We start from the raw sequence: 26,430 nt of genomic DNA on the forward strand, positions 1-26,430 counted from the left end.
GAATACTAAATTATATATGTTGTGATACGGAGTGGAATACTTTATTATATATGTTTTGATACGGAGTGGAATACTTTATTATATATGTTGTGATACGGAGTGGAATACTTTATTATATATGTTGTGATACGGAGTGGAATATTATATTATATATGTTGTGATACGGAGTGGAATACTAAATTATATATGTTGTGATACGGAGTGGAATACTTTATTATATATGTTTTGATACGGAGTGGAATACTTTATTAAATATGTTGTGATACGGAGTGGAATATTATATTATATATGTTGTGATACGGAGTGGAATACTGTATTATATATGTTGTGATACTGAGTGGAATACTTTATTATATATGTTGTGATACGGAGTGAAATACTGTATTATATATGTTGTGATACGGAGTGGAATACTATATTATATATGTTATGATACGGAGTGGAATACTGTATTATATATGTTGTGATACGGAGTGGAATACTGTATTATATATGTTGTGATACGGAGTGGAATACTATGTTATATATGATGGGATACAAAGTGGAATACTATATTATATATGTTGTGATACGGAGAGGAATACTATATTATATATGTTGTGATACGGAGTGGAATACTATATTATATATGTTGTGATACGGAGTGGAATACTATATTATATATGTTGTGATACGGAGTGGAATACTTTATTATATATGTTGGGATATGGAGTGGAATACTATATTATATATGTTGGGATACGGAGTGGAATACTATATTATATATGTTGGGATACGGAGTGGAATACTATATTATATATGTTGGGATACAGAGTTGAATAATGTATTTGCCATATATAGTATCATACGGAATGGTTGCTATACAGAGTTGAATACTGTATTTGCCATATTTAGTATTATACGGAATGGTTGGGATACAGAGTTGAATACTGTATGTTGCCATATTTAGTATCATACTGAATGGTTGCGATACAAAGACATTCCTACTGCCACACTAGAGACCACATGTCATTCCTACAGCCACACTAGAGACCACATGTCATTCCTACTGCCACACTAAAGTCCATATGTCATTCCTACTGCCACACTAAAGTCCATATGTCATTCATACTGCCACACTAAAGTCCATATGTCATTCCTACAGTCACACTACAGTCCATATGTCATTCCTACTGCCAAACTAGAGTTCATATGTCATTCCTATTGCCACACTAAAGTCCATATGTCATTCCTACAACCTCACTACAGTCCATGTCATACCTACTGCCACACTAGAGTTCATATGTCATTCCTACTGCCACACTAAAATTCATATGTTATTCCTACAGCCACACTACAGTCCATATGTCATACCTACTGCCACACTAGAGTTCATATGTCATTCCTACAGCCACACAAGTCCATATGTCATTCCTACAGCCACACTACAGTGCACATGTCATTCCTACAGCCACACTACAGTGCACATGTCATTCCTACAGCCACACTACAGTGCACATGTCATTCCTACAGCCACACTACAGTGCACATGTCATTCCTACAGCCACACTACAGTGCACATGTCATTCCTACAGCCACACTACAGTGCACATGTCATTCCTACAGCCACACTACAGTCCATATATCATTCCTACAGTCACACTACAGTCCATATGTTATTCCTACTGCCACACTAGAGTTCATATGTCATTCCTATTGCCACACTAAAGTCCATATATCATTCCTACAGTCACACTACAGTCCATATGTCATTCCTACTGCCACACTAGAGTTCATATGTCATTCCTACAGCCACACAACAGTCCATATGTCATTCCTACAGCCACACAACAGTGCATATGTCATTCCTACAGCCACACTACAGTGCACATGTCATTCCTACAGCCACACTACAGTGCATATGTCATTCCTACAGCCACACTACAGTTCATATGTCATTCCTACAGTCACACTACAGTCCATATGTCATTCCTACAGCCACACAACAGTGCATATGTCATTCCTATTGCCACACTACAGTGCATATGTCATTCCTACAGCCACACTACAGTCCATATGTCATTCCTACTGCCACACTAGAGTTCATATGTCATTCCTACAGCCACACAACAGTCCATATGTCATTCCTACAGCCACACAACAGTGCATATGTCATTCCTACAGCCACACTACAGTGCATATGTCATTCCTACAGCCACACTACAGTGCATATGTCATTCCTACAGCCACACTACAGTCCATATATCATTCCTACAGTCACACTACAGTCCATATGTCATTCCTACTGCCACACTAGAGTCCATACTCTTATCCATGTCCATTCTGATTAAAATTAGCTCTACTGGTCTATCAGTAGATCAGCATTGCGTGGACTCCCGTGTCCAGGTGACATTTCATCTAAAAATAACAATTTAAATATCGACCAATTACATTTTGCCTTTTATAGCGTTATTCGGGAGCATACAAATTCTAAAAATATTGGGCGAGACTATTTATGCAATAGGCGAACTTGTTGGTCTATTTCAACTTTGAAACAACGGGGAAAAGTGAATTATAAACTCTGGATTGTATACTAGTATCAACATATTTTATAGCTATACCATCACGTGGGGGGGGGGGGGGGGGGTTCGTCTTGAAACGAATTTTATATAAACTTTTATATTGAAATTAGTTTCTGGCATACTTTCTTCTTTTTTTTTCTTCTTTTTTTTTAATTGTTTATTGCCCCAAAATAGATTGGTAGTGTTAGGATTGGGGTCTCCTAATTCACCACCTTACAAAATAAGTGATCAAAAGCTATATTTGTACATTTAACTAATAAAGACATGTTGGAAACAATATTTTGCACAACAATTTGAAAACAATAATTGTTAGTATAAAAACACACATTCATGTACAATTATGTCATTAAATGTCAAGCTTAACTTTTGTAAATATATTGTGAGATGTATATTGGGAGCAAGTAAAACTGTAAGATTTATAATATACCATTGGAATTCCAGAAAATAAAAACAAGAACAAAAAGAAGAAGAGTAGAAAAGACAAAATTATTTTCAACACAATAAATAAATAAATATAGGTCAAATAAAATAAATAGTATATAAATAGATACTTGCATAAGAATTAGACAAAAGGGGAGAGAGAGAGAGAGAGAGAGAGAGAGAGAGAGAGAGAGAGAGAGAGAGAGAGAGAGAGAGAGAGAGAGAGAGAGAGAGATTTGTAAATAATGAAAGCATTTCCTCTGTATTAATGCAAGTTGATTCTTGTTTGATATATTAAAAAATATGAACCCAGTCTCGTCTTTTTAACCCAAAGCACGAACTATTTAATGAAATGTTTGTAGATCGACCACTGTTGATCACATTTGGTCCAGTCACAATTGCGAAATGCAAGAAACTTTTCAGTATTGTAATTAAAAGTTATAATTTTTTTCAACGATTGTACATTTGGTACTACCCCAATATACTTCATCCTGTATATATACTGCTTTGCAAGTAATATAATTAAATTTAATATATCATCTGCCCTATGATTATCATGTAGTTTCTGGCATACTTAGTAATTCACCCGAATCATTTCGTATGCCCTCGGCATAATCCCGAATGTTTTCAAATTCTTTTCAAATCACTGGCATCATTTTGCAAGAAAAGTTTTGATTGGTCGAATGAAAGGTCAACTGGACATGAGCTCCAACGGGCTGCTGTTAGATCCACAGGTAATAGTGGAGCTAATTTTAATTAGATTCATCCATGTCATTCCTACTGCCACGCTAGAATCCATCCCATTCCTACTGCCACGCTAAAATCCATGTCATTCCTACTGCCACTCTAGAAACCATGCCATTCCTACTGCCAAGCTAGAATCCATGCCATTCCTACTTCCACGCTAGAAGCCATGTCATTCCTACTGCCACTCTAGAAACCATGTCATTCCTACTGCCACGCTAGAAGCCATGTCATTCCTACTGCCACGCTAGAGTACATGTCATTCCTACTGCCACGCTAGAGTCCATGTCATTCCTATTGCCACGCTAGAGTCCATGTCATTCCTACTGCCACGCTAGAAGCCATGCCATTCCTACTGCCACGCTAGAAGCCATGTCATTCCTACTGCCACGCTAGAAGCCATGTCATTCCTACTGCCACGCTAGAGTACATGTCATTCCTACTGCCACGCTAGAATCCATGTCATTCCTACTGCCACGCTAGAAGCCATGTTATTCCTACTGCCACGCTAGAGTACATGTCATTCCTACTGCCACGCTAGAGTACATGTCATTCCTACTGCCACGCTAGAATCCATGCCATTCCTACTTCCACGCTAGAAGCCATGTCATTCCTACTGCCACTCTAGAAACCATGTCATTCCTACTGCCACTCTAGAAGCCATGTCATTCTTACTGCCACGCTAGAAGCCATGTCATTCCTACGGCCACGCTAGAGTACATGTCATTCCTACTGCCACGCTAGAGTCCATGTCATTCCTATTGCCACGCTAGAGTCCATGTCATTCCTACTGCCACGCTAGAAGCCATGCCATTCCTACTGCCACGCTAGAAGCCATGTCATTCCTACTGCCACGCTAGAAGCCATGTCATTCCTACTGCCACGCTAGAGTACATGTCATTCCTACTGCCACGCTAGAAGCCATGTCATTCCTACTGCCACGCTAGAAGCCATGTCATTCCTACTGCCACGCTAGAAGCCATGTCATTCCTACTGCCACGCTAGAAGCCATGCCATTCCTACTGCCACGCTAGAGTACATGTCATTCCTACTGCCACGCTTGAATAAATGTCATTCCTACTGACACGCTAGAAGCCATGCCATTCCTACTGCCACGCTTGAATAAATGTCATTCCTACTGACACGCTAGAAGCCATGCCATTCCTACTGCCACGCTAGAAGCCATGTCATTCCTACTGCCACGCTAGAAGCCATGTCATTCCTACTGCCACGCTAGAGTACATGTCATTCCTACTGCCGCGATAGAATCCATGTCATTCCTACTGCCACGCTAGAAGCCATGTCATTCCTACTGCCACTCTAGAAACCATGTCATTCCTATTGCCACTCTAGAAGCCATGTCATTCCTACTGCCACGCTAGAAGCCATGTCATTCCTACTGCCACTCTAGAAGCCATGTCATTCCTACTGCCACGCTAGAAGCCATGTCATTCCTACTGCCACTCTAGAAACCATGTCATTCCTACTGCCACGCTAGAATCCATGTCATTCCTACTGCCACGCTAGAATCCATGTCATTCCTACTGCCACGCTAGAGTACATGTCATTCCTACTGCCACGCTAGAATCCCTGTCATTCCTACTGCCACGCTAGAATCCATGTCATTCCTATTGCCACGCTAGAAGCCATGTCATTCATACTGCCACGCTAGAAGCCATGCCATTCCTACTGCCACGCTAGAAGCCATGTCATTCCTACTGCCACGCTAGAGTACATGTCATTCCTACTGCCACGCTAGAATCCATGTCATTCCTACTGCCACGCTAGAAGCCATGTCATTCCTACTGCCACGCTAGAGTACATGTCATTCCTACTGCCACGCTAGAGTACATGTCATTCCTACTGCCACGCTAGAAGCCATGTCATTCCTACTGCCACGCTAGAAGCCGTGTCATTCCTACTGCCACGCTAGAATCCCTGTCATTCCTACTGCCACGCTAGAATCCCTGTCATTCCTACTGCCACGCTAGAAGCCGTGTCATTCCTACTGCCACGCTAGAAGCCGTGTCATTCCTACTGCCACGCTAGAAGCCGTGTCATTCCTACTGCCACGCTACAAGCCATGTCATTCCTACTGCCACGCTAGAGTACATGTCATTCCTACTGCCACGCTTGAATAAATGTCATTCCTACTGCCACGCTAGAGTCCATGTCATTCCTACTGCCACGCTAGAAGCCATGTCATTCCTACTGCCACGCTAGAAGCCATGTCATTCCTACTGCCATGCTAGAGTACATGTCATTCCTACTGCCACGCTAGAATCCATGTCATTCCTACTGCCACGCTAGAAGCCATGTCATTCCTACTGCCACGCTAGAAGCCATGTCATTCCTACTGCCACGCTAGAATCCCTGTCATTCCTACTGCCACGCTAGAATCCCTGTCATTCCTACTGCCACGCTAGAATCCCTGTCATTCCTACTGCCACGCTAGAATCCCTGTCATTCCTACTGCCACGCTAGAAGCCGTGTCATTCCTACTGCCACGCTACAAGCCATGTCATTCCTACTGCCACGCTAGAGTACATGTCATTCCTACTGCCACGCTTGAATAAATGTCACTCCTACTGCCACGCTAGAATCCATGTCATTCCTACTGCCACGCTAGAAGCCATGTCATTCCTACTGCCACGCTAGAGTACATGTCATTCCTACTGCCACGCTAGAGTACATGTCATTCCTACTGCCACGCTAGAGTACATGTCATTCCTACTGCCACGCTAGAAGCCATGTCATTCCTACTGCCACGCTAGAAGCCATGTCATTCCTACTGCCACGCTAGAATCCCTGTCATTCCTACTGCCACGCTAGAATCCCTGTCATTCCTACTGCCACGCTAGAATCCCTGTCATTCCTACTGCCACGCTAGAAGCCGTGTCATTCCTACTGCCACGCTAGAAGCCGTGTCATTCCTACTGCCACGCTACAAGCCATGTCATTCCTACTGCCACGCTAGAGTACATGTCATTCCTACTGCCACGCTTGAATAAATGTCATTCCTACTGCCACGCTAGAGTCCATGTCATTCCTACTGCCACGCTAGAAGCCATGTCATTCCTACTGCCACGCTAGAAGCCATGTCATTCCTACTGCCATGCTAGAGTACATGTCATTCCTACTGCCACGCTAGAATCCCTGTCATTCCTACTGCCACGCTAGAATCCCTATCATTCCTACTGCCATGCTAGAAGCCGTGTCATTCCTACTGCCACGCTAGAAGCCGTGTCATTCCTACTGCCACGCTAGAAGCCGTGTCATTCCTACTGCCACGCTAGAAGCCGTGTCATTCCTACTGCCACGCTACAAGCCATGTCATTCCTACTGCCACGCTAGAGTACATGTCATTCCTACTGCCACGCTTGAATAAATGTCATTCCTACTGCCACGCTAGAATCCATGTCATTCCTACTGCCACGCTAGAAGTCATGTCATTCCTACTGCCACGCTAGAAGCCATGTCATTCCTACTGCCATGCTAGAGTACATGTCATTCCTACTGCCACGCTAGAATCCCTGTCATTCCTACTGCCACGCTAGAAGCCATGTCATTCCTACTGCCACGCTAGAGTACATGTCATTCCTACTGCCACGCTTGAATAAATGTCATTCCTACTGCCACGCTAGAATCCATGTCATTCCTACTGCCACGCTAGAAGCCATGTCATTCCTACTGCCACGCTAGAAGCCGTGTCATTCCTACTGCCACGCTAGAAGCCGTGTCATTCCTACTGCCACGCTAGAAGCCATGTCATTCCTACTGCCACGCTAGAGTACATGTCATTCCTACTGCCACGCTTGAATAAATGTCATTCCTACTGCCACGCTAGAGTCCATGTCATTCCTACTGCCACGCTAGAAGCCATGTCATTCCTACTGCCACGCTAGAAGCCATGTCATTCCTACTGCCATGCTAGAGTACATGTCATTCCTACTGCCACGGTAGAACCCATGTCATTCCTACTGCCACGCTAGAAGCCATGTCATTCCTACTGCCACGCTAGAATCCCTGTCATTCCTACTGCCACGCTAGAATCCCTGTCATTCCTACTGCCACGCTAGAATCCCTGTCATTCCTACTGCCACGCTAGAAGCCGTGTCATTCCTACTGCCACGCTAGAAGCTGTGTCATTCCTACTGCCACGCTAGAAGCCGTGTCATTCCTACTGCCACGCTACAAGCCGTGTCATTCCTACTGCCACGCTAGAGTACATGTCATTCCTACTGCCACGCTTGAATAAATGTCATTCCTACTGCCACGCTAGAGTCCATGTCATTCCTACTGCCACGCTAGAAGCCATGTCATTCCTACTGCCACGCTAGAATCCCTGTCATTCCTACTGCCACGCTAGAATCCCTGTCATTCCTACTGCCACTCTAGAATCCATGTCATTCCTACTGCCACGCTTGAATAAATGTCATTCCTACTGCCACGCTAGAGTCCATGTCATTCCTACTGCCACGCTAGAAGCCATGTCATTCCTACTGCCACGCTAGAAGCCATGTCATTCCTACTGCCACTCTAGAAGCCATGTCATTCCTACTGCCACGCTAGAAGCCATGTCATTCCTACTGCCACGCTAGAGTACATGTCATTCCTACTGCCACGCTAGAATCCCTGTCATTCCTACTGCCACGCTAGAATCCAGGTCATTCCTACTGCCACGCCAGAATCCCTGTCATTCCTACTGCCACGCTAGAAGCCATGTCATTCCTACTGCCACGCTAGAATCCCTGTCATTCCTACTGCCACGCTAGAATCCCTGTCATTCCTACTGCCACGCTAGAAGCCATGTCATTCCTACTGCCACGCTAGAGTACATGTCATTCCTACTGCCACGCTTGAATAAATGTCATTCCTACTGCCACGCTAGAGTCCATGTCATTCCTACTGCCACGCTAGAGTCCATGTCATTCCTACTGCCACGCTAGAGTCCATGTCATTCCTACTGCCACGCTAGAAGCCATGTCATTCATACTGCCACGCTAGAAGCCATGTCATTCCTACTGCCACGCTAGAGTCCATGTCATTCCTACTGCCACGCTAGAAGCCATGTCATTCCTACTGCCACGCTTGAAGCCATGTCATTCCTACTGCCATGCTAGAAGCCGTGTCATTCCTACTGCCACGCTAGAATCGTTGTATGTTTGTATTATTTCACCTAGGGCTGCAACGATAAACCGGTATACCGCGCTAATTGATCAGCTCGATACGAACCGCGGTACAGTTTTGCGTATCGCGATTTTTACACGCTATTTTTTCCTTGTATCTTGACTTGAAATAGGCAAACAAACAAACAAACAAATAAAAACCCCATCAGTTTAGCAATTGGTGATGACAGGAAATGTAACAATCACGTCAAGCGTAGTCGGCTTACTTGTTGGCATACGAAGTGATAGGTCGGTTATACTTGGTTCTAACTTCTGAACAAAACGTGTTAAAAGTTCAATAAAAATAACCAGTTAACGATAATTACAAATAAATGCTTTGTTACTTACACATTATTATTCATTGTTCATTTACGTTGGAATACGGCTACGGCTATCATCTTCAAAGAAATAAACCAACAAGTGAGAATCGCACTTCGCTGTTTTTCCCTGAACTCGGAATACTTCGGCCGATTGTTCAAAACACGTCGGCCAATAACCTTTGCTTCGGTTGATCTGCCGAAACATTGCGACTCACATTCCCAGTCTGGAGGTCCACGCGGTAAGACGTGTTTGTTTCGCTTGTGCACACTGCACGTGCTTTCGTGTGCTCGACTTGGGGGTCCTTCATTTCGTTGTTTTTGTCATCGAAATGAAGTTTTCTACTGGGATGTATGCGGCCATTGGAACTGATTGAACGCTGGAACGCTTCTCGTTTCGACAGCCTGCACCACCAGGTTGGATTCTTTTTTAGCGAGATTCCTTGCCGCCACGTCATTTCTCCGTCTGACTGTCGACTTGTTTTTTTCGTGACTCGTATGACGGCCATTCTGCAGAACGCCACGGTTGTTCACGTTTAGTCTCTATATGTCCTAGCCTGTCCTAGCAGCACTGGAAGATTGACCGCCCCACTCTAAGAAGAAATATGAAGCGGGGTCGGCCCCTACTACTCTTTTTCTAGACTTTACCTTGCTTTATAGTGATACCATCTCGTATCCTCAGGAGTCGGGCCCGTCCGCACCACTATACCAACCCATGACGACTGGACTATACCCTAGTCTGATACTCTCAAGATCTGTATTTCAGCACAGCACTACACCTTCAACGTCTATCGACTGTCAATCTAGGGGTTTTCTTGACGGGATGCAACCCATCTCGTCCCTTTAAGCTGTGCACTCAAACGGCCTTAACGAGGCCACTCGCGTGGACATATCGATCGGACTTTAAATGTTTAGATCTGCGTTCAAAATTTTATGTCGAAATTACTTCTTTTTTTTTAAATATTATTAAATAGTCCGATCCTCTCTTCTTTCTCTTATTTAATTTTGGACTGTCCTTCTAAAATGCTCCAAATTATATAAATATTCGGCCGAGCAGTCAATTCTTTTTTATTTTTGGCTTGTAACCTTCTTTTTTTCTTTTTTTAAAATTTATTAACTTTTTTACTAATTGCTATTTTCAAAATTCTGCCCATTTTCACCCCCCCCCCCCCCCTCCCTCCATCCCGAGTCAGGCCACCGATCTTATCGGAGGTCGGACTCGGGATGGGGCGTGTTCGAAACCCTAGTGGTATATGGTCACGTTAAACTAGTTATCATCATCATCATCATCATCATCATTGCGACTCAATACGTACATTTCCCTGTCAAGCGAGCAGCAGCGGAAAAGCCTGATAGTAAGGATTTCCGAATGTGACAATTTATAAATAGTTTGACACCGTAACACCGGTGTTCTAGTAGACTAGTATTGTGTTAAAAAATAAAAATGACCAAGAAGAACATTATGCTACTAATAAATGTCGTGGTTTATATAATCATTTAGGTCTGACAAATATGGTCTAAAACATTTAGCCTGACAGCTGAAACTAATAATGATCATTAAAAGGTTTATGCCTTCTGCTTTCATTTTAAAAACAACCCATAAATATTAAATTTAAATAATACATATTGCAATACGGTTTCTTATATCGCAATATATCGCAATACGGTTTCTTATATCGCAATATATCGCAACACGGTTTTGACCGTATCGTTGCACCCCTAATTTCACCTGCAATACTTGACGCATCAAAACTCGTGTCTGTACAAGAATACGTCTAGGCTACAAACAACTTAGTAAAGCTGCACTACACTTTATTATTTATGTACTAATTTTAATTTTTTAGGGATCACTTTTTTAAAAACTGACTGGCATTCTTGATCGGAGCTACAATCTAAACCACGAAGTGACCACAACACTGTTACAGATCTCGGCTAATAGGGTTGAAACAAAAGCACCTGAATCGCGCAATTTGCTAGTGGAGTGAGATTTTCCCCATAAATAAAAAGAAAAGCACCAAACAAGGGGAAGGTATTGCGAAAGGTATAACGATTAATCTTTAACGAGTTGTTGCCCTTTAATATTTTGTTCTACTTTATTGGGAATAACAATCAAAAGGGTGGTCTGTTTCGCTAGTACTTCACATTTAACTGTTCATTCATCGAAAGGGTGGTCTGTTTCGCTAGTACTTCACATTTAACTGTTAATAACAATCAAAAGGGTGGTCTGTTTCGCTAGTACTTCATATTTAACTGTTCATTCATCGAAAGGGTGGTCTGTTTCGCTAGTACTTCACATTTAACTGTTCATTCATCAAAAGGGTGGTCTGTTTCGCTAGTACTTCACATTTAACTGTTCATTCATCGAAAGGGTGGTCAACACTTATTTATTCATGGAAATCTTGTCTACAGTGAATATGGATGGTCCCGTCTGACGTGGAATCCATTGCTTCCAGTGTCGTTGCTAGCCGTATTTCCCTTTCAGGGTCTGGAACGGAACGTAGCCCAGTAGTAAAGCGTTCGCTTGATGCGCGGTCGGTCAGGGATCGATCCCCGTCGGTGGGCCCATTGGGCTATTTCTTGCTCCAGCCAGTGTACCACGACTGGTATATCAAAGGCCGTGGTATGTCCTATCCTGTCTGTCGGATGGTGCATATAAAAGATCCCTTGCTGCTAAAGTAGCCCATGAAGTAGCGACAGCGGGTTTCCTCTCTCAATATCTGTGTGGTCCTTAACCATATGTCTGACGCCATATAACCGTAAATAAAATGTGTTGAGGGCGTCGTTAAATAAAACATTTCCGTTCAGGCTTCCGGTGTACGAAACAATCATAGCGCTGAGATCGCCGTAAATGCACGGCTACCATATGCGCATAACAACCGGGGCCTGGGACAGAAAAGTGCGTGTGTGCCAAGCACAGCGTGCTTGAACTTTAATTGGAACCTTTATTTGATATAATCATGGAAATTAAATTAAATTAATAAATGCAGGGCGAAAGACATTCGACACAAAGGTGGAAGATTGTCATAGCATTATTACAGGGGAATCAGGTACGATGTTTCGATGGAGGGGGAACTTTAAAAAGTGGCATCTACAATATTCGAAACCACAGTTACTTTAAGTATCTCGCCACCATTGATTTTACATGGCTGAGCATACACACGTTAGCCTGTATAGAAATTTAACTGGGAAAACTCGATTTTAAAAGAAAACAGCCCCTGTGACGTTATTCGCTGTTATTCGCTGTTATTCGCTGTAATAAGTTCGCAACCTGGAGTTGAAATAACACCACCCTGTACTTCGTGGGGTGCGAAAAGGGAAACAACTCTCATTAAACTCCAGTATATAGCAAATACACTATATACTATGACATCAAGTACCAGTAGGAAGTACTAGGAAGACATTAAGTACTAGTCTTGTTACACTATACTTATGAAAGTTGCTTCCCCCCCACCCCCATCCGTCACGTGTGCCAATCTGCCCATGAATCGCCTCGCCCAACAATAAACTAATTATAAATAAATATATTAAACATTTCACTTCTGGACCGTTTTAAGTTCGGGAAGATGGGGGTAGGCACCCCTAACTTGCACCCCTTGGACCCGCACCTGTATAAAAACATTAAAGTAAGAGTACTTACACTTTCGTTTGTTTGGTGTTTTTCGTTTATATCTTCTGTTAACGGGTGCACTATTGAAACTATCTTCGATCTGTAAAACAAAAACCCCAACAACAATAATAATAAAACAAAATAATAATTAAAACAAGAAAATTGTGAATACAAAATGTGAAGATTACTTCCTGCTAACACAGCATTTACTCATATGCACATTACGTGTGTGGGGGGGTGGGGGGGTGGGGCTTGTAATGTTCGGTCACTGTGAACTCCATTAGATTTATAATTGTTTACATCTTTAGATCATTGTTTCTTTATGTGTAATTTTAATATTTCCTATACATTTTCTTCAATTGATGTTATTTAAACTTCTCCTCCAGCTGTTGGTGTCTATATGTTGTCTGTTTGGTGACACCCATGTACATGAACGTGACATAATCATCTCGGACATAGAACATAATACGTGAGTGGCCGTTAGATACCATTTATCTCACAAGTTGTGTATATGGAGAATAATACATGAGTGGCCGTTAGATACGATTTATCTCACAATGAGTTGTTTATATGGAGAATAATACATGAGTGGCCGTTAGATACCATTTATCTCACAATGAGTTGTTTATATGGAGAATAATACATGAGTGGCCGTTAGATACCATTTATCTCACAATGAGTTGTTTTAAAATGTATCTAACGAGCGAAAGCGAGTTTGATACGTTTTAAAACAACGAGTTGTGAGATAAATGGTATCTAACGGACACGAATGTATTATTCTATTTTTACATATCCTCAAAAACCAGGTTTTAAGCAAATTTGAATATCTTTATCAACTAAAATATATTTAAAACCTTTTGCACGTGTAGCTGACTTACGCGTCACTTACACATGATTGCCAGGTTAACTATACGTCACAGTGTAATCGATTTCCACCATGCTACTTTTTTATTGGACGTATGGCAGTGGTGACCTGGAGCAGCCAGTCATATGTCTTGAAATTGTTAACACACGTACATGTGTAAACAACTATGTGTTATCAAAAATAACACATGGTGTTCTAACTAACGGTGTGTAAGAATGTTGTTTTATTAAAGAGTATTATTACAGACGACACAGTGTTTTACAGCTAATTCAAATACTAACTTAACTACTGAAAACATTAAAGAGTATTATTACAGACGACACAGTGTTTTACAGCTAATTCAAATACTAACTTAAGTACTGAAAACATTAAAGAGTATTATTACAAACGACACAGTGTTTTACAGCTAATTCAAATACTAACTTAACTACTGAAAACATTAAAGAGCTGAATAACCTTGGGAAATATTTAATTCGGGCAAATCATTTAAGAAATAATTGAATTTAATCTAGTTTTATATTGTATAGTTATATTTGAATTGTGTTTTTGACATGTACCATATTATGTAACAATCACTCCCCACCGTTGTATATAGACATAGAGGTTATTACCAGAGTGTTTTTCGGTATCGTCAATATCATATATTAGGAATAAAAATTGTATTATGCGAGCCTCTGGCGGTCCTCCTACAAGTGGTGCAAGAAGGATGAAACATCCTGTTACGGATCTCCTAGGGGTGAGTGTGTCTGTGTGTGTGTGTCTGTCCGTGTGTGTGTGTCTGTGTGTGGGGGGGGGGGGGGGGGGGGGGGGGGGGGATGGGTGGGTGTGTGTGTGTATGTGGGGGTGGGGTGGGTGGATGGATGGGTGTGTGTGTGTTTGTACGCGTGTGTTTCAATCACAATTCGGAATGTTTTCAAATTATTTTTAAATCACTGGCAGGATTCTGCAAGTAAGGTTTTGATTGGTGGACATGAGCTCCAACTGGCTGGTGTTAGATCCACATGTAATAGTGGAGCTAATTTTAATTAGATTGGTGTTTCAATGTTTGTCTACTGACTTTATCTGTAGACCACTTGTAACTTTGATAGCTTTGGACGTCAAATAAATGATACGAAATCAAGGATGTTTTGACATACATTACAATTCATGTGAGATAATAATAATTAAAGGTGTTCTACCAAAGTTGCTTCTCGCAAAAAAAATATTCCATAATTTTTGTTTTAAATTGTTGAGGTTATACCTAGAAACTACAAAATATACAACCAAATAATTCCATTTACTGCTAGAAACAAATTAATTTTATTTAAAATCTACCATTGGTACCCGAGAACAAAATGTGTTTTGTTTACCGACACCACTAGAGCACATTGATGAATTAATTATCGGCTATTGGTTGTCAAACATGGTCCCGAGAGAATAAATGCGTGGTGTCAGTCATCGCGTGCGTGTTTTGTAAGCACTGTCTGCCCATAGGTTAGAGTTCAAATTATTTATTGCTTTACAGTAATACAGCATATATCGGGTGGCCCACAAGCTGTAACGCTCTTTGCTGATTAATAACCTGGAAAGTATTTACACTATAATTATGATATGTGACACTTGCTACCATATGGGTATTTTTATTTTGGAAAAAACCCATCAAGCATGCAGGTTGATTGCCTTATAACAGGATATACTTTATTTGCATTACACCTAATGGCCCTGAACACACAATATATATATATATATATATAAATAATAAACTTGTTCACAAAAATATAAATATGATTTCTATATTTACTCAAATATAGTTAAAATATTATTTTTCTCTGAATATCACTTTTATAATTTCTGTAGATATCTATATATTTCATTGCGATGTATATAATACATAGAGGATACTTCAAATTTTTTGTCAAATATGATTTATATCTCATCGAGTGAAGTTTGCAATCATATATTACGAGTCGCGTGGCTTAATTTTGTTTCGGTTCATCAAGATATGAATGAAACAATGTAAGCACCTCTGGACCAATCAGATTGCCGTAAAGTGTATATAAATTTAATTATATATATCTATATATATATATATATATATATATATATATATATATATATATATATATATATATATATATATATAATAATAATAATAATAATAATAATAATAATAGTGAATGAACATTTACATTCTTACGCGACATAAGTATCAATGAAGTTTACACAAACAATACTACAGGCGTATTTAAAGCTAAACAAAATAAATTCAGTTATGTATGGTTAAAGGATGCGCGGTTGGTTAGGATCGATCCCCGTCGGTTTGCTTATTGGGCTCTTTCTCGTTCCAGCCAGTGGTACATCAAAGGCTGTGGTATGTACTATCATATCTGTGCGATGGTGCATACTAAAGATTCCTTGCTACTAATGGGAAAATGTAGCGGGTTTCCTCTCTAAGACTTGGTCAGGATTACCTAATGTTTGACATCCAATAGCCGATGATTAATAAATCAATCTGCTCTAGTGGTGTCGTTAAACAGAAGAAACGTTACTATGTGCAGTTAAGCGATACATACTGCAACACCTTAATGATAGTTATGAGGTAACAATGTGACACGTTTCTTCAGACGTATCTTGTTGCCGACCTTCACGGGACTCCAAAATGACTCCGACAGAATCACGTATTTACGAAACGCAATCACCAGTGCATTTCGCCACGCACACTTTAGTGCAAATGAAAACAGGAGATAAGTTCAAAATAGCACCCACCACTCCCCTCCCTTTAATAAAAAAAACAACAACAAACAAACAAACAAACAAACAAAGACAAACATGTGGGTGTCTTGTGGAAAGAAGACCACAGGACTATCTAAACGAACCGAACACCTCGACTCAGTTTACATTACGACGTGTCTAACACAGGTCATTTCCCTCCACTTACGAATATGACGTCACAGGCGCGTGTGCATCTGTTTTGTCAACCCCCTCCCTCATGCAAATATTCTCTTCTTTTCAATATATTTCCGGGGGAGCATGTATCGACACCATCACCATCAACCATCACCACCACCCCCGCATAGACTTTGCTTTCTAGAGTGTACTCTCCCTGCTTAGAGGCGGCATGTATCGACACCATCACCATCAACCATCACCACCACCCCCGCATAGACTTTGCTTTCTAGAGTGTACTCTCCCTGCTTAGAGGCGGCATGTATCGACACCATCACCATCAACCATCACCACCACCCCCGCATAGACTTTGCTTTCTAGAGTGTACTCTCCCTGCTTAGAGGCGGCATGTAGCCCAGTGGTAAATCACTCGCCTGATGCACCGTCGGTCTGGGATCGATCCCCATCGGTGGGCCCATTGGACTATTGCTCGTTTCAGCCAGTGCACCACGACTGCTATATTAAAGTCCGTGGTATTTGTTATCCTGTCTGTGGGATTATGCATATAAAAGATCCCTTGCTACTAATGGAAAAATGTAGCGTGTTTCCTCTGCGAGACTATATGTCAAAATTATCAAATGTTTGACATCCAATAGCCGATGATTAATAAATCAATGTGTCGGTTTTAAATTTTGCAATAAATTATAACTGATGTACATGTAGTTCACTACTTAATGAAAACATAATTCGTTCATCTTCGAAACATTTATCTTTTTAAACTCTTGGTCGGTTTTGTGTGACATGCGTGTGATTAATAGGCTAGATTCCAAAGGAACCCCCAGTTTTTAATGGATTCTTCAGCTATATTCAGCATACAAAGGCATGTCCCTTTATTTCGTCAACAGCTGTTCCTAACAGAACAGAACAGAACAGAACTTTATTACACTCAGGCCGTTATGCAACAGACCACGTTTTGTAGACCCGTTAGGTGGCCAGTATATATGTTTAGGTATTTGGTTTGTTGTAGTAATCGAAAGTAGACGGCTATCGCTAAAATAAAATATTTGCAGAGCCATGCCAGGGGGTTTAGTCAAAACCAATGATGGTACAGTATAATAGTCGTCTCCAGATACATAAAACTACAACGCACTTAGATTACATCAAATATCTTTTTCATGTCTTCAGGGAATTGATTGTTGTTTGTTTTTCTTTCATTTTTCTTTTTCGACTCTTTTGATTTTCTTCTTTGTTATTTTAGTTTGGCTGTTTTGCTGTTGTTTGTTTTTGTTTTTTTCTATTTCTTTCTCTCTTTTTTATTATTATTCTTTTTTATTATTATTCTTTTTTATTATTCGTTATTTTGTTGTTTCTTCTGTTTAGTGTGTGGGATTTTTTTTTTTTCTTGTGGGTTTTTTGGGGGATGTTGGGGGTGTTTATTTGTTTGGGTTTTTGGGGGATGTTGGGGGTGTTTATTTGTTTGGGTTTTGGGGGGATGTTGGGGGTGTTTATTTGTTTGGGTTTTGGGGGATGTTGGGGGTGTTTATTTGTTTGGGTTTTGGGGGGATGTTGGGGGTGTTTATTTGTTTGGGTTTTGGGGGGATGTTGGGGGTGTTTATTTGTTTGGGTTTGTTGTTTGTTTTCTTTGTTTCCTTTGATTTCATTTTTTGTTGCGTTGATTTGGTTTTTAATATATATATATTTTTTTTTTTTTTTTTTTTTTTTTTTCTCTCTCTCTCTTCTCCGGAAGATATATTTTTCAGAAAAGCATCTATTGCACGCTCTTATCAATCATTATCAATAGTGGTGATACAAGGCAAAGTTGAATGACAAAACAATTAGCGCATTCTCGTACTTTGCAAAATTCCAAAGGATGTTTTGTCAAGGTAATGACGGTGTGTTCCCATATGTCACTGTTTTGGCAAGGTAATGACGATGTGTTCCCATATGTCACTGTTTTGGCAAGGTAATGACGCTGTGTTCCCATATATCACTGTTTTGGCAAGGTAATGACGCTGTGTTCCGATATATCACTGTTTTGGCAAGGTAATGACGCTGTGTTCCCATATATCACTCTTTTGGCAAGGTAATGACGCTGTGTTCCCATATATCACTGTTTTGTCAAGGTAATGACGCTGTGTTCCCATATATCACTGTTTTGGCAAGGTAATGACGCTGTGTTCGATATATCACTGTTTTGACAAGGTAATGACGCTGTGTTCCCATGTGTCACTGTTTTGTCAAGGTAATGACGCTGTGTTCCCATATATCACTGTTTTGTCAAGGTAATGACGGTGTGTTCCCATATATCAGTTCTGACAAGGTAATGACGCTGTGTTCCCATATGTCACTGTTTTGGCAAGGTAGTGACGCTATGTTCCCATATATCACTGTTTTGGCAAGGTAATGACGCTATGTTCCCATATATCACTGTTTTGGCAAGGTCATGACGCTATGTTCCTATATATCACTGTTTTGGCAAGGTAATGACGCTGTGTTCCCATATATCACTGTTTTGGCAAGGTAATGACGCAATGTTCCCATATATCACTGTTTTGGCAAGGTAATGACGCAATGTTCCCATATATCACTGTTTTGGCAAGGTAGTGACGCTGTGTTCCCATATGTCACTGTTTTGGCAAGGTAATGACGCTATGTTCCCATATATCACTGTTTAGTCAAGGTAATGACGCAATGGTCCCATATATCACTGTTTTGGCAAGGTAATGACGCTATGTTCCCATATATTTCACTGTTTTGGCAAGGTAATGACGCTGTGTTCCCATATATCACTGTTTTGGCAAGGTAATGATGCTGTTGTCCCATATGTCACTGTTTTGGCAAGGTAATGACGCAATGTTCCCATATATCACTGTTTTGGCAAGGTAATGATGCTGTTGTCCCATATGTCACTGTTTTGGCAAGGTAATGACGCAATGTTCCCATATATCACTGTTTTGGCAAGGTAATGACGCAATGTTCCTATATATCACTGTTTTGGCAAGGTAATGACGCTATGTTCCCATATATTACTGTGAGATTTTTCCACCAAGAGGGGGATACTATTCCCTCTTCACCAGACATATCTTTCAGACAGTTGATGTACGATGTGAAACATTCCTCCTCGGCAGACGAGACTGCGTTGTTTATATTTGTATTGACAAGTAGGCCTCAGATTTACACTAAATGTATACCGTACATTCCTCCTCGACAGACGAGACTGCGTTGTTTATATTTGTATTGACAAGCAACAGACGAGACTGCGTTGTTTATATTTGTATTGAAAAGTAGACCTCAGATTTACACTAAATGTATACCGTACAACAAAAGAAACGCGAATATTGTAAATGTTAGTTTTCATGATAAAACGAAATCGGTAATGGGCCTAAATATTCATATTAAATAGACTGATAATTCAACACCTAATGGGACGCAACTGAATCATTTTAAATCGGTAAATAGACTGTCAAAATGGGCCTAAATGTTCATATTAAATAGACTGATAATTCCAACAGATACAAACACCTAATGGGACATAACTGAATCATTGTAAATAAATTTAAACTAAACAAATAAATATTCGACTTTCTTCAGTTGTTCACTGTATTGGTTTTTTTTTCATTGTTGGATCATCAGTCTAAATATAAAAACAAAAGCAGAGATTGCGCATTCTTAATAATGATCATAGTGGTCAGAAGATAAGCTGTCAGCAACACGAGGAGCCATTTATATTAATTCGTCTTTCAACGATATGAGGGGAACGCATACTATTCAGTTTGAAAGTGGGGGCATGTCCCCTTGTCTCCCCAACCCCACACCCCACCCCCGCTTCTAATGACTATGATACTCGTAAACAAAGATTCCTAAAAAAAAAAAAAATTAACAAAAAAACTTTAAATAAATCAAATATGCATACCTGTGTTTGGAGAGGAATCTTTGACATTTGATCAACTATGACTTTCTCGAGCAGCTGACTCTGACGTTCCACTTCGTCTGATAATTTCCCATATTTAATTAATAAGCTGAAATTCAACAGAAGTGATCCGCAAAGGCAGACGACACTTACGAGAAGCGCGAGCAACACTATCGACGTCAGGCTACAAAACGCTACCCGTCTCCCGCTCAATCTTCTCGCACGCACTTCCTTCCGGGAGCATTTGGAAGTCTGAGGTAACGTTTGGAAATCCATTGACGGACGATTTGCTTTTTATATTTTGTCAACAAGGTGATTCCCCCTCCTGGAAGAAGATATCTACGCCACCATGTTTCAGATGTACTTAGCCCGAGAAAGCGCGCGTATACGTAGGCTGGACCTTCAAGGGGCGTGGTCAAAGTGAGATTCCTTATTTGTATATAGTTTACGCGTAAGACTAGCCAGGAGCAAATGAAATGCATAGCTCGCCGACCTTGAATCTATTAATTGACAGTTCGGAGGCGTAGTCATCGAATTCTGGGCGTTTCCATTTGCGAACTTCTTAGAATCCATCAACATTGACAACTTTATACAAAAGCTTACTTACTAGAACGTACTTTCGTTTCGTTACGGTGAACGACATTGTTAATTATTTAGGTGGCATTTCAAGGGTATCAAATAGTAAAACACGTTTGCTAACACATCAGAGACAAATGGGTAGGCACTTGAAATAAATACAATATTAATGCTACGAGAGAAGTCACCTGAATAATACTTGAACAATTTGATCACAAATAAATGTTCATAAACAAAAAACTATTTCAAAATGGATAAAACACACAGATTAGTTGGGACTGATGGCGTAATCTATGATGTTCTATCGAAATTGTGCATCATTCAATTTAAGTTGTTATTTTACGGGCCTTTGAAAACGAGCGAAAAAAAGTCTCCCTCCGAATACTATCTCACATTTTGGGAGTCTTCATAGCTAGGGCATCTTCTAGCTGTGCCCCGTTTATGTGGCTAGAGGACACAAACTACAGTGACAAAACGTCTCTTTGACATTGTTTTATGCAGATTTACGAAGTTTGATTATGGTAATAGTTTTATCGTTCATATGAATAACTGGAAGTAGCAAAAAAAAACCCGCCATGTCATCCCCAACTAAACCAAAAGAACCACTTTTTAAATTAAAAAGTGTCTTCTTTCTTTTTTTTCTTGTGTGGGGTGGGGAACACCCCCTATAAGTGTTGCTCCCCGCTGGGTACGACTCTGAGAATACACAAGCTACTAACGAACCACATACTGGATGTGAACTAGCTAGGACTCCCTCGTTATAAACACACATACACACACCTCGCGCTGTGCCTAACAACTGTCATACCACGATGGTAGTGAAGAGTGACGTGCATAGTCACGTGTCTTGGTGATGCCCTTACATGATCAGTGCAAATGAGTCGACTTGAAGACCGTCCCAAAGAATTAGAAAGTGAAATTATCCTACTACCTAGGACTGCAGAATTAAAATAATACATGTTAAAATCACAATGGTTAAAAACACTGGAGGGGGGATCCGGGATTTTGTAAAGGGTGGCTCTGTGGGGGAGTTGGGGGGGGGGGGGGGTCACAAATTCTGAAAAGGGTAACTTGAGGTTGTGTTTAGGTTGGGCTTTATATCTCTTACTGTGTTTTAGGTTGTGTTTTCTCTCTCTTATTGTGTTTAGATGGGTTTTATATTTCTTATTGTGTGTTTAGGTGGGCTTTATATCTCTTATTGTGTGTTTAGGTTGGGTTTTATATCTCTTATTGTGTGTTTAGGTGGGCTTTATATCTCTTATTGTGTGTTTAGGTTGGGTTTTATATCTTTTATTGTGTGTTCAGGTGGGTTTTATATCTCTTATTGTGTGTTTAGCTGGGCTTTATATCTCTTATTGTGTGTTTAGGTGGGCTTTATATCTCTTATTGTGTGTTTAGGTTGGGTTTTATATCTCTTATTGTGTGTTTAGGTGGGTTTTATATCTCTTATTGTGTGTTTAGGTGGGTTTTATATCTCTTATTGTGTGTTTTGGTTGGGTTTTATATCTCTTAGTGTGTGTTTAGGTGGGTTTTATATCTCTTATTGTGTGTTTAGGTTGGGTTTTATATCTCTTATTGTGTGTTTAGGTTGGGTTTTATATCTCTTATTGTGTGTTTAGGTGGGTTTTATATCTCTTATTGTGTTTAGGTTGGGTTTTATATCTCTTATTGTGTGTTTAGGTGGGTTTTATATCTCTTATTGTGTGTTTAGGTTGGGTTTTATATCTCTTATTGTGTGTTTAGATGGGTTTTATATCTCTTATTGTGGGTTTTATATATCTTATTGTGTGTTTAGGTTGGGTTTTATATTTCTTATTGTGTGTTTAGGTGGGTTTTATATCTTTTATTGTGTGTTCAGGTGGGTTTTATATCTCTTATTGTGTGTTAAGGTTGGGTTTTATATCTCTTATTGTGTGTTTAGGTGGGTTTTATATCTTTTATTGTGTGTTCAGGTGGGTTTTATATCTCTTATTGTGTGTTAAGGTTGGGTTTTATATCTCTTATTGTGTGTTTAGGTGGGTTTTATATCTCTCATTGTATGTTTAGGTTGGGTTTTATATCTCTTATTGTGTGTTTAGGTTGGGTTTTATATCTCTTGTGTGTTTAGGTTGGGTTTCATATCTCTTATTGTGTTTAGGTTGGGTTTTATATCTCTTATTGTGTGTTTAGGTTGGGTTTTATATCTCTTATTGTGTGTTTAGGTGGGTTTTATATCTCTTATTGTGTTTAGGTTGGGTTTTATATCTCTTATTGTGTGTTTAGGTTGGGTTTTATATCTCTTATTGTGTGTTTAGATGGGTTTTATATCTTTTATTGTGTGTTCAGGTGGGTTTTATATCTCTTATTGTGTGTTTAGGTTGGGTTTCATATCTCTTATTGCGTTTAGGTTCGATTTTATATCTCTTATTGTGTGTTTAGGTTGGATTTTATATCTCTTATTGTGTGTTTAGGTTGGGTTTTACATCTCTTATTGTGTGTTTAGGTTGGGTTTTATATCTCTTATTGTGTGTTTAGATGGGTTTTATATCTCCTATTGTGTGTTTAGGTGGGTTTTATATCTCTTATTGTGTGTTTAGGTTGGGTTTTATATCTCTTATTATGTGTTTAGGTTGGGTTTCATATCTCTTATTGTGTTTAGGTTGGATTTTTTTATATCTCGTTGGCCCAGGTCTCATTACTTTCCACAATGTTTCACATTCTTTGATGAATATTAATTCATTTGTCTCAGAACCTACCATATTTTAGGGTTAAAGGTAGATTTCATAATGAAACTGGTTTAAAGACACGACCTAAATACAGTTTGAAACGTACGCTGTGTTTTCAATAACCCACAACAATTGTTTCTGCATTTGCTTTCACCAAAAAATACCCACGGTAAAATACCCACGCTAACCTCAGACCTCGTTTATCGTTCTTAATAAGTGACGTCATTTGTGGCCTAATAATCGTGGACCTAGATTCTTTTCTAAGAGTTAGAAGATTTTTTGTTCAAGGTAAACCTGGGCAAAGCATGTTTTTGTTTTTGTGTTTGTTTACTTTGTTTTTTCCCAAAACATTTTGAATCGTCTTTTTTGTTTTTAATCTTTTTTTTAATCCTTGGTGGTTTTGAATGTATCTTGGCGGTTGTTTGCTTAGTTCTAGTGCACTGGTTTCCCAGGCTTAAGTTTCCTCGAGCGACTCACTGGATTAGTTTCTGATTCCTTCCAGTGTGCTACCAATGGTATGTCAAATACCGTGGTACATGTTATCCTGCCTATATATAAAACAGATTGTACTTCGATGTGCTGGGGTGTCGTTAGAGACATAGTCCAGTCCTTAATGCATGCACACTTGCCTAAACGTTAATAACACTACTAGATCACATTGATTTATTAATAATCAATTACTGGAGTAAAATAGTTGGTAATTCTGACATATAATTTTAGTAAGATACCTGCTATTTGTTTTCCATTTCCAGCAAGGGATCTTTTACATGAACTTTCTCACAGACGGTCTTTGATATACCAGCCGTGGAGCACTGGTTGGGATAGGACTAAACACAATCAGAGAATGGGTCCACCGAGAGGATTCGATCCTACGATACAAACACCTCAGGCGAGCGCTTTACCACAGAGCTAGATCCATACTGGTGTAACCGTCTCGCCATGTTTCGCACAGGAGGCAGCGCTTTACCACAGAGCTAGATCCATACTGGTGTAACCGTCTCGCCATGTTTCGTACATGAGGCAGCGCATTACCACAGAGCTAGATCCATACTCGTGTAACCGTCTCGCCATGTTTCGTACATGAGGCAGCGCTTTACCACAGAGCTAGATCCATACTGGTGTAACCGTCTCGCCATGTTTCGCACAGGAGGCAGCGCTTTACCACTGAGCTAGATCCATACTCGTGTAACCGTCTCGCCATGTTTCGTACATGAGGCAGCGCATTACCACAGAGCTAGATCCATACTCGTGTAAACGTCTCGCCATGTTTCGCACAGGAGGCAGCGCTTTACCACTGAGCTAGATCCATACTGGTGTAACCGTCTCGCCATGTTTCGTACATGAGGCAGCGCATTACCACAGAGCTAGATCCATACTCGTGTAACCGTCTCGCCATGTTTCGCACAGGAGGCAGCGCATTACCACTGAGCTAGATCCATACTGGTGTAACCGTCTCGCCATGTTTCGTACATGAGGCAGCGCATTACCACAGAGCTAGATCCATACTCGTGTAAACGTCTCGCCATGTTTCGCACAGGAGGCAGCGCTTTACCACTGAGCTAGATCCATACTGGTGTAACCGTCTCGCCATGTTTCGTACATGAGGCAGCGCATTACCACAGAGCTAGATCCATACTCGTGTAACCGTCTCGCCATGTTTCGCACAGGAGGCAGCGCATTACCACTGAGCTAGATCCATACTGGTGTAACCGTCTCGCCATGTTTCGTACATGAAGCAGCGCATTACCACAGAGCTAGATCCATACTGGTGTAACCGTCTCGCCATGTTTCGCACAGGAGGCAGCGCATTACCACAGAGCTAGATCCATACTGGTGTAACCGTCTCGCCATGTTTCGTACATGAGGCAGCGCATTACCACTGAGCTAGATCCATACTGGTGTAACCGTCTCGACATGTTTCGCACAGGAGGCAGCGCGTTACCACAGAGCTAGATCCATACTGGTGTAACCGTCTCGCCATGTTTCGTACATGAGGCAGCGCATTACCACTGAGCTAGATCCATACTCGTGTAACCGTCTCGCCATGTTTCGTACAGGAGGCAGCGCATTACCACTGAGCTAGATCCATACTCGTGTAACCGTCTCGCCATGTTTCGCACAGGAGGCAGCGCATTACCACTGAGCTAGATCCATACTCGTGTAACCGTCTCGCCATGTTTCGCACAGGAGGCAGCGCATTACCACTGAGCTAGATCCATACTGGTGTAACCGTCTCGCCATGTTTCGTACATGAGGCAGCGCATTACCACAGAGCTAGATCCATACTGGTGTAACCGTCTCGCCATGTTTCGCACAGGAGGCAGCGCATTACCACAGAGCTAGATCCATACTGGTGTAACCGTCTCGCCATGTTTCGTACATGAGGCAGCGCATTACCACTGAGCTAGATCCATACTGGTGTAACCGTCTCGCCATGTTTCGCACAGGAGGCAGCGCATTACCACAGAGCTAGATCCATACTGGTGTAACCGTCTCGCCATGTTTCGTACATGAGGCAGCGCATTACCACTGAGCTAGATCCATACTCGTGTAACCGTCTCGCCATGTTTCGTACATGAGGCAGCGCATTACCACAGAGCTAGATCCATACTCGTGTAACCGTCTCGCCATGTTTCGTACATGAGGCAGCGCTTTACCACAGAGCTAGATCCATACTGGTGTAACCGTCTCG

At 40.8% G+C, this 26,430-nt stretch overlaps 1 protein-coding gene across 1 annotated transcript in view; it reads right to left on the reverse strand.

Moving 5' to 3' along the window:
- The window catches only part of LOC121368811, a 32,900-nt gene extending 12,057 nt beyond the window's left edge, over window positions 1-20,843 (reverse strand). Inside the window, exons 1-2 of the mRNA XM_041493560.1 lie at window positions 20,461-20,843; window positions 12,848-12,917 (exon numbers count right to left, since the gene is read on the reverse strand). Coding sequence (XP_041349494.1) covers window positions 12,848-12,917; window positions 20,461-20,733 — 343 coding nt within the window. The 5' untranslated portion in view covers window positions 20,734-20,843. The remainder of the gene's footprint in view (window positions 1-12,847; window positions 12,918-20,460) is intronic.
- Window positions 20,844-26,430: the final 5,587 nt, after the last annotated feature.

The sequence above is a fragment of the Gigantopelta aegis genome, chromosome 1 (assembly GCF_016097555.1).
Source record: "Gigantopelta aegis isolate Gae_Host chromosome 1, Gae_host_genome, whole genome shotgun sequence".
NCBI lineage: Eukaryota > Metazoa > Mollusca > Gastropoda > Neomphalida > Peltospiridae > Gigantopelta > Gigantopelta aegis.